Consider the following 14,835-nt stretch of genomic DNA (forward strand, 5'->3'; position numbering starts at 1 on the left):
CTCTCTCTCTCTCTCTCTCTCTCTCTCTCTCTCTCTCTCTCTCTCTCTCTCTCTCTCTCACACACACACACACACACACACACACACACACACACAGGGTCTAGGAGTAAGCTATACATATCACCTCAGTATAAAATGATTCATCAAATCACTTCACATAAGAGTGTATGGAGAATTTACCCTTGTAATGTAGGCATCATTGCTCCCACTTTGGAAATCTGGAAATTAAAGCCAGGAGGGTGAAATGGCTCACTAAATGCCACTAGATGCCAGGGGTGAATTGGTTACAAGAAAGTGACATGTGTCTGGCCCCAGACGACATTGAGACACAAGAGAGGGCATGTAGGACAGCATTGAAGAGAGCGCAGGTGGACTCCTAAGGGTCTGACCCCTCAGACATTGTCACATTGATGTCCTCACCCTGCCCCCAAACAGTGCTGTGCACTTTATTTCCCATAGGTCTAGCTCTGGCCGGAGGTGCACACCTCAGCACATGGCACCTCCCCTTTACCAGGTTCCACCTCCCTCCCCTCTGCATGTGCACACATAATACATAATGTCCCCCCCAAGCCAGCCATGGGTTAGTCACACAGGAACACGGTGAGGCTGCCACAGTAAAGATCAGTGAAAACCCCAGTCTTGAACTACGGAATTGTCAAGTATGAGAAACCAACTTTTCCACGAAGCCTCAAACAAGTGCGGGGGTCTTCTGAAGGGAGCCTGGCGGGATCAGGGGACATTGGGCTAATACACAGGAGTAGAGGAAGAGATTGTCACACAAAGATGATACAGGGAAGACAGCATCTCCAGGGCTGGGGAGGGACAGTGTGGATGACCAGGAAGTCAAGAGCATCCATACTGCGCCCAAGCAGGAGGCAGGCACAAGACAGTTTCATCAGGAAAGAGCGTTGAGTTCTAGAAAGATCCTCTGGCCACTGGGCAGATGAGAATATGCTGGTCCAGGACTGATACCCTGTGCTAGTCCAGACAGGAGGATGGATGGAGGAGGTCAGCCCCATGAGGCATCTGAACTCTGAGTGCAAAATTCAGTGTCAGCATGATAAGGAGAGGAAGGATCGGGACCTGGTGTTCCTGTCACGTTATCTTTGATGTCCTCTTCCTGGGCGAGCAAGCTCCTACTCAGTCTACAGAGCCTGTTTCAGCTCTGAGAACAGGCGTGGTATGGAGACTCATTAGCTGTGGGAGGTGGGTGGTTGCCGACAACTGGTGGAATGACCGCCATCAGACCGCCAGCCTAAGCAGAGGATGCGCAGTAATAGCGGGAGAAAGCTGGTGTTCTTTCATAATCTGCAGGAGGGCAGGTAATACTGACATCCGTGAAAGGTGGCATAAGCCTGTCCCCAAAGGCGATCTATTACTAGCTGTGAAATTTCAGGCAAGTGCCTCAGTTTCCCCTCTGTACCATGGTATTGACCGTACCTAACTGGCACGGGGAGCGTATAACTGGGAATAGGGAGTGTGAGCAGTGTGTTGCCACGCTGGTGCACAAAAAGTGCTAAATACGCATTTGCTTTTATTGTTGTAACAGGATGTATTGGTATAAGCAGAATTTGGGGGTCAGCGCGTGTGAACGTTTTTTATTGCTGCTGCGTGAGCCGCGGCTTCTCTACATCCTTGCCAACCCCAGGAAGTGCGTGCTTTCGGTTCTTATTCATCAGATGAGTGGGCGCTCATGTGTTCCCAGGTTCCTGTGTGTTCTGCTGATGTTAGACGTGGCCTGGGTCTGAAGGCCGAGGGTCCCACCAGGACAGAAATGCAGGAGAGCTGTTGGGAGGAGGGTCTGGGAGCACAAAACAGGGTTGAAGTACCCAAGGTATGCCATTGTAAGCAGGGCTATAAGTAAGTAAACAAGTCTGTATCCAGTAAGCAGGGCGGGAGCCTGGGCCTTTTCATATGGCCTCATCGCCCACCTCTCTCTCTCTCTCTCTCTCTCTCTCTCTCTCTCTCTCTCTCTCTCTCTCTCTCTCTCTCTCTCTGTGTGTGTGTGTGTGTGTGTAAGCTGAATCAGCTTCTTGCATCTTTTGATGAGCTCTCAAAAACACCGTCCCTGGCCCCCATCAGACAAGGCTGCCCCAAGCCTCCCTGCCTGTTCCGACTCAACACAGAATGATTGGCAGACACAGAAGCTGTAAGCCAAGCACTCAGCAGGCAGATGGTAGCAATGGGTCAGTCACTATTTATTCTAAGCTTGTAGTGGTTTCTGGGTATGTATTGCGGTATTTGTGGTCTATCACTCACGGTAATCTTAGGAGGAATTCACATCTCACAGGGGGAAAATATGGGAGCTTAGAGAGAGGAACTGAAATCTGGTCCAGGCCGTTGTGGTGACGAACCAGCCAGCTCCAAGCATACCCAGGGCAGCACCCTATAGCCCTGGAAACTCCGGCCCTATAGGTGGGAAACGAGATCCTGATGGCCACTTGAGCCTTGAGCTCAGAAGGCAAGGGGTGTCAGCCAGCTCAGGAGGACTCCAGAATAGAACACTCCTGCCATCTCCCTGACAGGTGTCTGCCGAGCCAGGGGGAGCACGGGGGCAGCCCTGAGAATAATGCCCTAGAACCTGAGCTCCGCCCAGCCAACTATGCCCCATTACATCCCACCATAGCTTGTCTGTAGGCAACAGCCTGGCCGTCTCTGTCCTCCTGGGCGTAGCCGTGTAAGAGAGTGCATGTCACTCTTGACACGACAAGCCTGTTTTCTGAGTCAGCTCAGGGGCAGAGACCCCGGTATCATTCCATGACCATCATACTGGACTTAACGACCTGGATGTGAACTGCTAACATTTTGCCTCTTGGCACCCTCACCTGACGCAAACCCTCCTGGAGATTCGGGTCAGGGCTGGACTGCAGGCGTTACTCTGAGGCTCACTACCAGACAGAGAGGTTGCACAGGCCTCCAAGCTGCAGTAATTCTCCAGGTGTAGACAAGGAGGTCAGAAGACATTGCCCGAAGCCAGGCCAACTCAATGTGCTAAGCCAGAATATGGAGACATGCAACCTTTCAGGAAATAAGGCCAGCCTGAGGACATCCATAGCTCCAGATGGTCTATGGGAACCAGGGACAGGGCCCTGAAGCAACATTGTCCCTCTATGCTTAGAAATAGGCTAGAGGCCAAGGAGGCTGCTGGGCACAGAGGAGTCAGGCCAGTGCTCAGAGTGACAAGAGAGAAAGGACAGAGAGGTGTTAGGATGAGGGCGAGGAGGAGTGTCGAAGGTCTGCCCATTGGTACCTCATTCCATCATGCCAACTTTCCTTGGCTGCATCCCAGGACCTGTGCAGCAGCTCCCCCAAAACCCCTCCAACCTGCCCTGCAAAGAAAACCAACACTTTTCACCTTCTGAAGTCCCAGAATATCTCCTGGGCACATTCATCAAATAGATTCTGTCCCCTCTCTTGGCTTCAGACTTCTTTGTCTCATAACCCTTTCTACATGCATCTTTAGCATCCTTTATATTTCCTCAGCATCCTCTCTCTGGACCCACCTGGGCAGGACTCAGGGACACACCCAGCCCAAGGACAGCCACAGTAAAGGAAGAATCCTCACTAGGTCTCAGTGGTTCTTGTGTTTGGTTGAGCTCTGCTTGACCCTCTGGGAAGGTGCTTTTGAAAATGTTTCTTGACTGGGGGTGGAGGTAGATGCTGTAATCACAGCATCTGGGAGGCTGAGGCAAGAGGATAGAGAGTTTAAAATGAGCCTTGGCTACATGAAACCCTGTCAGAAAAGAAAAGAAGGGGGAAATGGTTGGTAGTTTAAAGGGATTTGCTGGCCATAAACTGGACCATGAAACTAAAGAAATAGATGAACAGGAAGCAGAAACAAATGAGGGGAAAGCTGGCTGCCCAGGACTACATGGCTTCCTGCATGGGCTTTCCTATGAGGAGGTCTCTAAGGCTTTCGGTGAGGGATTTGGAGGAAGAGAAAGCTCTAGCTTCTGCCCAGAGGATCTTTGCCCTTAGGCTCCGAAGCAGGAATGGACCTATGCTTAGCTAGAGCTGGACTACCCTAAAACTGCTACCTGCTACCTCATATTCCTCGCGACTGACTGAATTCAGGATGCTCCTCTCCCTCTAAGGCTGCTGTGAGTACTAACTGAGATGTCGATCGCCAGGCCAGCTGCCCATTTGCCTGGCCGGCGCCCAGCACTTATCTGCCAGAAGATTTCAGTAGCACCTGTCTAACCCTCAGCTAGATGCCAGCTTTGCCTCGGGAGCGGCTGCACCACGGTCTCTCGCGCCTGACGCCAGGGTCTCTGTGACCCGAGGCTGGATGGTGCCCCCAAGACTGCTGACAGCACGGGGAAGTGGAGGTGTGCACTCTGGCCTTCCTGACCCCTGCTTGGCGGCTGCCTCTACTGCCCTGATGCAGCCTTGGGGGCCAGGGACCCGCTGGCCCTGGGAGGAAGAAGTCAGTTCCCGAGTCAGGAACAGGAAGGCAGGGGGAGCGCAGCAGAGACCAGGATGACAGTACTTCCTGCTGCGGGAAAGGAAGGACAGCAGAGACAGTCAACAGCCAAGCAGGAAGGATGCACCCTTTTCAGGGTTGCATGTGGGGGTTGGGCGGTCACAGGGCCTCTCGACACAGCAGCCTTCAGACCCAAATGGGCCCAGCTACCGAGCAATCTGATGTTCTCCTGCCCGTTCAAAATTGGAAGTACCGAGGGCCTACATAGTTCCAGCCCAAAGAAATAGCGCTGAGCTCTGTTTAGCCCATCTTCCATACAAGCCACCCACCCACCCATCCATACATCCATCAACAGACCCATCTATTCACTCTGCCAACTATGCCTTTCAATCCATCTACCAAGCCATCTATCCATCCATCGGTTCACACTCTCATCTATTACCACAACAAACGGTGTCCTTCCATCTCTGTATCATCCGTCCAATCGTCCATCCATCCTCACTTTTGCCTGTCTGTCTATTCATCCATCTGTCCTGCTATTCCCCCATCCTTCCATCCACCCATCCACTTAGTCATTCAGCGACTCTTTATCTTGCCTGGTGCTGAACTAGACGTGGGGAGGGGTAGAAGAGAGAATTATCTTGTTCCTTACCCATTGACGCTTATTTCAAACGGAGGGCAATGGGAAGCAGGGGGTACAAATGATTGCATAAGCAAGCACAAGGCTGAAGAGCTTGAAGCAGGAACTTGGGTTTTGTAAAAGTGAGGAGATCACATCTAAGCTGTGGCCTGGAGTTAAGCAGAGCATGAAGAGAAAGCTTGTGGACCTAAGGCAGAATGAGCATGGCATGCTGCTGCACAGTGTGGTGGTGAGGGGATGTGGACGTGAGGCAGGAATGGGCCATGAGTATGCGCAGAGGTGAGCAGGCACTAGGCCTGTCAGGAACTCAGATTTTCCCAGAAAGGCAGTGTGAAGTCACATAAAAGATTCAAAGATATGTAGGATATGGCTTCATTATGATACACATACACACACACACAAACACACACACAATCAGACCTATAATATGTAATTATATATTATAAAATATATTTTATATTGCATTTAATATATGTGACTTTTTATGTGTTTGGGTGTTTTGCACCACTGGACTCTGGTGCCCACAGAGTCCAGAAGGTATCAGATCCCCTGGAATTGGATGGTTGTGAGCTAACATGTGGGTGCTAAGAATCAAATCCAGTCTTCTAGAAGAATAGCCAGTGCTCTTAATCACTGAGCCATCTCTTCAACCCCCCCCACTGTGTGTTAATAATAATAACATATTAATAACATTTGCTATTACAATAACAAATGGAGAAAATCATGAGAAAGACAAGAGGCCACTTTGGGGGCAAATGTAGCTGGTAGACCCCCAGCAGGTGAGCACAGAACGAATATGTAATGCATGGAACCTACCAGGCATTGTGGTGTGTGAAGTAGAGGAAAGAAGGCAGCCATCCATGGTGATTCCCATTTGGAGACACCAAGACTCTAGAAGAAGGAGCCTTTGACAGGGTAACAGAGTCTGAGTCTGGCCTTTAGATGAGGAAAATGAAAGTTGGAGTGAGTGTCTGTGGGACCAAATCCAATGCGCATCAGGATGCCTTTAGTTGAATTGAGAGAAGTGGTCTGAGCTGAAAATAAATGTTCTTTTAGTTATCTGGACCTTGAGAAGAGAGAGCATAAGGAAGGGAGAGTAAAAGAAGGCAGTGGTGGGCAGAGGAGACTAAAGAAGAAAAGGAGAGAGCGAGGTCAGGGGAACCAGCGAGTGTCCTGAGCCACCTCCAAATCTGAGGCATGGGAATCGCTACGTAGTGGGACTTCACCCAGAAGTGTACAAGCATGTGTGAAGGAGAACTTTGGTCACAAAGAAGAACATGAAAAAACAGTAGCCAGAGCAGTGGAGAATTGCTTCGCTGTGTTTCTGGTATGAAGATGGGAGGTGTTCCCATAGAGAAAGACTAGCAATCACAAGAGAATGGAGTTATCTGTGAGACTCAGATGTAGGGAGTTGGGGCACACAAGTGTGGTTTGATAGCCAGAATTCCAGAAGTCCTTCCTTGAGGCGGGTGTGGGTTTCAGATGAAGGACAGCAAATCAGTCCATCTGATATATCGTCTTGTTTGTGAATGCTGACAGTTGGGAAAGAAGGAACATTCTGGACATATTAACCTGCTCAGTCTGCAAGAAGTAAAATCAATGGGACATGGTCAGTGTGAGGGGCTTCACTAAGCAGGGTTGAGTTTCTCTGGAATGTGGCGTCCTGGCTTGGAAGAGAGGATTATAGGCAAAAGGGCAATCAGAGTGATTTGCTGTGAACAGAGAGCCAGGAGAGGAGATGGGGCAATAGATGTTTTTGATGAAGACGAAAAATTTATCAGTGGTGGATAAGAACACCTGAGCAAGAAAGGAAGGAGAACAAAGGAAACCTAGGGTAGCTGGCATTCGGGGATGGCGCGGTTTCTGGTGGTGACCACATCCAGGGTGTGCCCCCTGGAAGCCAGTGGCTGACAGGAGAGGAGGAGAGGATCTCAAAGTTGAGGGAGGGAGCGGGTGAGTCATCCTGTGGATGTTGAAGTCATGGGGAAGGGCATGAGCTGGGGTGGGGAGGAGGATGGTGAGCCAGGAGCTATAGTCGGCAGAGAATGGAAGGAAGTGAGCAGGAGAGAAGCCGATGACAGCTTTAGTGGGGGAGAGTATGGTGCCATCAAAAGCATGAGCCTCCAGGCTTGCTGCAGGGAGGGGAAATGGCCAAAAGGCATTCTCCATCTGGAATATGGGGTCTGGGGGGGAGAACTCAGCAGAGGAAATGGTGTCCTCAGTCAGGTTTCACATAAGCAGGAGGAAACAGGATGGAAAGTCTTAATTAGGATTAATTCCTACTCTGGGGGATGCAGTATGGATGGGCTCTATTCTTACCATCCATCTATCTACCCGCCCTCTCCCATTCCTCCATCCATTCATTCATCCATCAGTCTGTGTACTTCATCCATCTACCTGCCCAGTCTCCCATCCATCCCAATTGTTCACCTGATGGTCCATCATTCATTTGTCTTATTCTCTTTCCTTCTATTACCCACCAGCCACTCTCACATCTTTCTTCTGAATCTTTGGTGTGCATCTCCAGTTTAGAGTTCAGGAAGATAAAAGCCACCATGCAGGCTAATTGCCATTCTAACAGCAGGATCCCCCAGAAGGACAAGGCGGAAGCCTGAATGATGATGACTGCTCCCTAGGGAAGGGGCATATTGAACTAGACTAAAGAGGGATATCCCCAGAAGGGAAGGAAATGGGAATGTCCTAGACTGCGGGACAGACTAGCTGCAATGCCCTGGGCCTCTTAGGAGCTGAGGCCAGAGGGACAAGGAGCAGCCAGCAGGTCGGCTGCTCCTCTGCTGTGTCTCAGAAAGCTAAGAAAAAGCAAAACCCACCAAAGAAAGCTGGGTTTCCAGTTGCCACAGTCCTGCAGCTGGCCAGGAGTGTGCAAGGGTGTACGCTCCCAACTTCACTGGGGGTAGGAGGAAGTCCTCTATCCTAATTAGGACTGAGGTAGATGGGCACTGACCATAGCTGCTCTCCTATGCCACATGTCACCTTCATCCTAACCTCCATCAGGGCCATCAGGAGGGGACAGTTCTCTCACTCCCACAGGTCAAGACCCCTGCCAATCACACCACCTCCTTCTGTAGCTCAGATTATAGACCACTGTCCACTCAATCACCTACGTGTTTGCCCAGCTGTTTACCTAGTGTAGTTTTATTAATTTTTCAGTGTTTAGCAGACAAAAAAACTGCTTTAAAGCCTAGCTCTGCAAAGAGACTTTTGGGATTCCTTCAAGCCCTGAAATTGAGCTCTCTTCCCAACACGGTAGACGTCTCCTCAGACTCAGACCTACCTACCATGCATAGGTCAGGTACCCTTTTGTTCGGAGAACAGTCTGCAGAGTCCAGACACTTCTCGCCTCAGAACCCCAGAGAAAGCTGTGTCCCAAGGCCAGGGCTACTGGTCTGTGTATCAAGAGCTGAACACAAAGTGGGGCGGAGGGGGAGTCCTTGGCAGCAGTCACAGCAGCTCACAAGCTGTCAAGCAGCTACCTTCATAGGGCAGAACCTCGGTTCAGCTGAGGCCTCAGTTTCCCTGACTGTACCATAGGACTAGATACTTGATGAGGTCCTAGGCAAGTCTGGCTGTGAGGTGACATGAATAGAAGAGGGAAAATGGTTCCAAAATGTAACCAGAAGAGAGAGACCACCGTTAACTGGTAGCTGGGCTGTCTGCATGATGCTGATCCATCCTGTGTGGAGCGTGTTTCCCTGGCACCATCCACCCCGTCAGGTGACTTGTGGTCAGTGTGTGTAGAACCATCCACAGTGGGATACTCCAGGCTCTCTCCCCGCTCCCCACTAGCTATAAGGCAGAAATCTGGGACCACAGAACCAGCTGAGGAACAAAATGGTCTGAGTTGCTGCTCCAAACCCCAAGGGCCTCTAGGACTAAAAGGGGACTAGGGGCAGGAGAGTGGTCTGTGACCACCATCCCAGGAGGACAGGGAATGGGGAGGGGTACAGGACGCAGCCCTAGGCCTCCAGCCGCACAGTCCTCCCTTCCTGTTGTCTCAGGACGGTCCTGGCAGGATGCATCTGCCAAAGTTCCAGGGCCAGACCTCCCTCAGGCCATGCTCCCCTCTGCCCCCATCAGGAATCCACCCCGTCACGTATCCATCCCCGTCGGAGATGGCACAACTGTGCACACTTGTGAACACAGCTAGAGCCACACGCATCTCTCAGAGATATGCACGCCTGCTCACCCGGGCCCGCAGATACAAATAGATGTGTGTACACAGAAGACCCCACTTTACACATGTGCAGACACACATACGTGCGTGTGCGCATGCACATCCTACTAGGAGATGGTTGATGGTGCACAACTATGTGCACAACAGAGGTGAGATCCTGGAGAGCAGAGAGGCCTCACCTAACCAGCCTAGCGATGGGAGGCAGAAGGTGGGTGCTGCCAAAGCGGGTTCACTTGTGCATCTGGAGAGGAACACCATGGGAAGGCCTGAGGGTGTGGAAGAGACCTGGACAGGCAAAACTCAGAGGAGGCTCAGACAGGCAGAGCGGAGAGAAGCTGGTAGAGCCCAGAAACTGAAGAAAGGAACTGTCTGGAACCTGGGAGAGGGCGAGGTCATGGGCGGAGCATGGATCTAGGATACATGAACCCCTCATAAGCAGTAGGTATGGGTGTGGGATTCAGGATGGAGGGGGGTCTCGGGCAAAACTGGGGAGTCTCCACATTCCAAATCTCTTCTCCAGTCTCCTGCTATTCCCATCCCATAGGAGGAGACCTGGGGTCTCCTCCTCTTCCTGCTTCCTGCTAGCGGCTCAGCTCATTTAAAGTCAAGTCAGGGCAGCAGTCAAAGTTAGCTGGAATTGGGCTCCATTTGTGAAAGGAGACAGGGCTGTGGTGGGGACCGGTGGCCTTGACCAGAGCAAGGCACAGTTTGTGGTAGAGATTGGCAGTTGTTGTGGCTCCTTTGGGTCGACGCTGTAGCAAGGCTACACATGGGGAGACAAGGCTAGGCTGACTGAAAGCCACTAGGCTAGCCCTGCCTTGGGGAAACATCCCAGAGTGCCCAACTGTGCCCGGACAGTGCAGGAGCTGTCGAGTGACCCCATGACGTAACACCGCTGTAACCTTGTCTTTCACCTCAGGCCTGGCAAATGGTTACTCCATGACCCCTCCAACCCTGAACATCACAGAAGACTCATATGTCATTGATACTGGGGACAGCCTATCCATATCCTGCAGGTACTGGCTCCTCCCCACCTGGCTGTCCATGAAGGCTGCCCTAGACTGAGACAAGAGGTAGATGACCAAAGAACTCCACAGAGTAGGCTGAGTGGGAGTCCTAGGATGTGGTCTCCCAGAGGTACCCTGCACTCACCCAGCCTCCCCTAAAACCTCTTCCAGATTACCTAATCCATTCCCAGATACCTCTCACTAGCCCCAGGCCTACCCTTCAGATCCCCGAGTCTCCTCAGAGTACCAGCTATTGAAGAAGGCCTGTGTTACCAGCCTGTCCATTCACAGCTCCAAGAACTAGGCAGAGAGTCAAGGGCTCAGGGAGTGGATCTGTGGAATATACCTCAAGCTTGGGTTGCCCTTCTCTGGGAAGAGAGAATGATGGCCAAAGCTCTTGCTTGACCCTTGAGGGAGGCTCCTTGGAGACTGTGGCTCTAAGCTAAAACTGGGAAGGAGAGATGCTTATTTCTACTATTCTCTGCTAGGGGGCAGCACCCCCTTGAGTGGACCTGGCCAGGGGCCCAGGAGGTACTGACCATAGGTGGGAAGGACGGTGAGGAGACCCAGGTTGTGCAAGACTGTGAAGGCACAGAAGCTAGGCCCTACTGCAAGGTGCTGCTGCTGGCCCAGACTCACGCCAACAACACGGGCAGCTACCACTGCTACTACAAGTACATCAAGGCCAGAATTGAGGGCACCACAGCTGCCAGCACCTACGTGTTCGTAAGAGGTGAGGCCTGTCTGGGGCCGGGTCCTGGAGGGAGTAGCCTAGTAGCCTAGGCACCACCTCCAGCCTGCTGACACCAGGCAGGCAGGAGTGATTATGGGGCCTTCCTGTGCTCCACACAGAAGCAGGAGGCTAGAACTTCACCACCCTGACCCATGGGGCTCTGTTATACTTCCCACACCCCCAGCCCTAGCCAGAGACATCCTGGACGGCTACCTTACCCAACTTCTATGCCATCTCTACAGACTTTGAACAGCCCTTCATCAACAAACCTGACACGCTCCTGGTCACCAGGAAGGACTTGATGTGGGTGCCCTGCTTGGTGTCCATTCCCGGCCTCAACATCACGCTGCGCTCGGTACTCTTCCCTTCCCCGGCCTCACCCCATGATCCCGTCCTCCAGTGCCATCCCTGGGAAAGGCAGCTGACAGTCCCTGTGTCCCCCCAGCAAAGCTCAGTGCTACACCCCGACGGGCAAAAGGTGCTGTGGGACGACCGCCGGGGCATGCAGGTACCCACACTGCTGCTGCGCGACGCCCTGTACCTGCAATGTGAGACCACCTGGGGTGACCGGGACTTCCTCTCCAATCCCTTCATCGTGCATATCACAGGTAGGGGCTTCCACTTCCATCTCACCCCAGTTACCACACTTGTGCACCCCCGAGAAGAGCAGGGCAGGCATACTGTATCCCTGTGACGCTAGTTCCGAGTCGCGGGGCTGTTAGCCTCACGGATGGTCTTATCACCCACTGCTGTCCACGCTGTGTGTGTTGTCCTATGAGAAGTGTGGGAGGTGACACTGTGTGTGTCACCAGGCAATGAGCTATATGACATCCAGCTGTTCCCCAAGAAGTCACTGGAGCTGTTGGTTGGAGAGAAGCTGGTTTTGAACTGTACGGTGTGGGCTGAGTTCAACTCGGGTGTCACCTTCGACTGGGATTATCCAGGGAAGCAGGTAAGGTCAGCAGCTCTGCCAGGTACCTTCTTCCCACTGCCCTGTCCTCAGCACCACCTCTAGGACTCGCCATGCCCAGGCTACCTGTACCTGGCACATACTGGGTCCCTGTGTAGAGGAGATATAGACTCAGGAACCCAAATGTGTTGGGGAAGTTTTCCCATCCCAAAGCCAACTCAGGGGCTAGATATCCAGAGCTACTTGTGTTTGGACAGAGGTGTGTGGCTTTGCTAGGTTGGGTCTGCCCCTGCCTGCCTGCTGATCCTGGGCTTCCCCTGGGTGTGGCAGGCAGAGCGGGGTAAGTGGGTACCTGAGCGACGTTCCCAGCAGACTCACACAGAACTCTCCAGCATCCTGACCATCCACAATGTCAGCCAGCACGACCTGGGTCCCTACGTGTGTGAGGCCAACAATGGCATTCAGCGGTTCCGGGAAAGCACAGAGGTCATTGTGCACGGTATGACCTGGGAGGCTGAGGTCATGTGCCCGGCATGGGATGGGATGGGTCCAGTATCACTGAGCCCGGAGAACAAGGGTCCTTGTGCAGTGTGGGTCAGAGGTCATGATGCACCTGAGCAGCAGGGGCCGGCCTAAAGGAAGGAAAGGCTGTGAGGGGAAGCCCTGCCCAGCTTCTACCAGCTGGACAGCAAGGCAAGCTCCAGTCTGCAGGGGGAGGCTGGGAAGCCTGGTGGATGGTAGCTCAGCCTCGAGTTTACACTCTTGCCTCCTGTTTGGCAGAGAAGCCCTTCATCAGTGTCGATTGGCTCAAAGGACCAGTCTTGGAAGCCACCGCTGGTGACGAGCTGGTGAAACTGCCTGTGAAGCTGGCAGCTTATCCCCCACCGGAGTTCCAATGGTAACAATCCAGGCCCCCTCCCCTTACTGCCAATGCCAGGATTAACACAAGGACTGGCCAGAGAGTGAGAAGGACAGTGTCCTTCCCCACCAGATCGTTAGCCCTGGATCTCAGAAGGGGATCTGTCCCTGCCCATCGGGGCCTGCATACCCTGAAACTCAGGTGGAACCCTTACTAAACAGAGCCCCAAAAGGGAGTGCACATATTCAGCTAGAAGGAAGGTTAGTCCTGAAGCTGCTAAACCCCAGAATGTCTAAATGCCAGGTTCTGGTATGGACAGCAAAGGGTTTTACTGCTCCCTGCCTCCCCCAGAATCTCCAAGACCCTGCCAGCTGGATTTCCACGCTGAGCAAACTCAGGGTCTGCCCTATAGTGGCTTGTTCTCTGGTCTCCCTTCCTATAAGAGTTCCTCTCTGAGGACCTTCTGACCCACAAATTTGAGATGTCACGAGACTGATAAACTGTTGTGGAGCCTGGCTCTGAGACACATGACAGGCAGAGGCCTGCAGGAGAACTGAGAGTTAGGCTTTCCTTACAGGGTGTGCCCAGGGCACAGAGGGATCCCTCAGTGATGGCTACATCCTTCTAGATGCTTCCAGGAGAGTGCAGCATCTTCCTGATCCTCCCGTACACTCTGAGCCTTGATTCAATCATAATAGATCCTATTGCAGCCTCCACCTACATTGTAGATAAGGAAATGGGCCAGAGGAGGGACAAGCATTCCCACTGGAGCCCCAGGTCTTCTGGGAGGAGTTCCTGTTCTGTCTTTTTGCCAACCCAGAGCAGCCCTGCCCTTCTAAGTGTGAGACACCTCGCACCTGGTACGAGGTTCTGGCGCCAGGACAAGCAGAGGCCCCAAAGGTCCTCAGCCAGGACCCACTGGCCATAGGCTGGAAATTGGCTTCTGGGAAGGCTCAGGATGTCCCAGTCACAAATCTTGTGGCCCTGAATCCTCCATTTAAGATCATATCTTTGGGTCATATAGTTCCACATAGCATAGTACCAGAAGCCTTGAGGGGAGGTCCTGAAGGCACAGATGAAGCTAGGAGCATCTCTTGCGTAAATGTAACTTTTAGAGTCCTAGAGGTCCCTGACCCCCAAGGCCAGCAGGACTGAGCCTGCGCTCAGCATAGCCTTCCACCAGAACAAGCTTACCTTCTCTGACTTTCCATTCCCACTTAGCCAACATCTTCCTCTCAGAAGTGTGCAGCTGTCCCAGGGCACCTGCGCTCATCCCAGCCCCACAGGTGACCACTGCCCGAGTGGCATGATGGTAGAAGTACTCTAAGTCAGTGAATGGTGGCTGGTCTAGTAGACAGACAGACGGGCTGGGTCTTTGGCCCAGTTTGCTGAGCCTTTGAGATTATTGCAAGAATAACGCTCCAGTTTCTAAGAGAAGACATCGAGGCTTGGGACAGTTACGGGATCTTCCAAGGGTCACGTTCCTCATAAACTAAAAAGCTTGGAGTTCCAGAAGCCTTCTGCAGCACAGCCAGGCAGAGAGCATGGCCTCGATTCTGCCTCTGTCCTGCCTGCCCTGCTCTGTGATCCTAGGCAAGTCGCCTGCCTCTCTAAGCCCTGGCTACTGTCGACAGTTGAGAGCAGGTTCCCTAAATCTGTCCTATCTTCGGTCTTTACCTGAGAGATGTGTCATTTCAGAGCTGCAGAGTCACGGCTTAGCCTATCCGAAGGGGAAGGGCCGGGGAGAACTAGCTCCAAGTCCAGGCCTCAGGCCTCAGGAACAGTCCAGCTTGTGAGGCATTTGTTTGCGTGAGCAGCAGAGGTCTAGAGTGACCACACATGCCTGGTGGGGCATTGTGTAAACAGGATACAGCCAGGGGCTGTCACTGTCCTCACTGAAGCTCACAGCTCAGGGAGAGGATAGTCAACCAACGGATACTTATAGAAAACTCAGTGTGTCTGGCGGGAGTGTAACTAAGTGGTAGAACACTGGCGTAGGATGTGGAGGTCCTGGGTTTGATCTAGAGGAGAAAAAGAAGGGAGGGGGAGAGAGAGGGAGGGGAGAGGG

General features: G+C 52.5%; 1 protein-coding gene across 1 annotated transcript in view; it reads left to right on the forward strand.

Moving 5' to 3' along the window:
* Flt4 (fms related receptor tyrosine kinase 4) overlaps positions 1–14,835 on the forward strand; it is a 42,259-nt gene that overhangs the window by 4,904 nt on the left and 22,520 nt on the right. Inside the window, exons 2-8 of the mRNA XM_050158520.1 lie at positions 10,178–10,274; positions 10,754–10,998; positions 11,241–11,353; positions 11,444–11,606; positions 11,811–11,950; positions 12,239–12,407; positions 12,689–12,806. Coding sequence (XP_050014477.1) covers positions 10,178–10,274; positions 10,754–10,998; positions 11,241–11,353; positions 11,444–11,606; positions 11,811–11,950; positions 12,239–12,407; positions 12,689–12,806 — 1,045 coding nt within the window. The remainder of the gene's footprint in view (positions 1–10,177; positions 10,275–10,753; positions 10,999–11,240; positions 11,354–11,443; positions 11,607–11,810; positions 11,951–12,238; positions 12,408–12,688; positions 12,807–14,835) is intronic.

This window comes from Alexandromys fortis, unplaced genomic scaffold (assembly GCF_014885135.2).
Source record: "Alexandromys fortis isolate MF-2015 unplaced genomic scaffold, M_Fortis_MF-2015_v1.1 scaffold_99, whole genome shotgun sequence".
Lineage (NCBI taxonomy): Eukaryota > Metazoa > Chordata > Mammalia > Rodentia > Cricetidae > Alexandromys > Alexandromys fortis.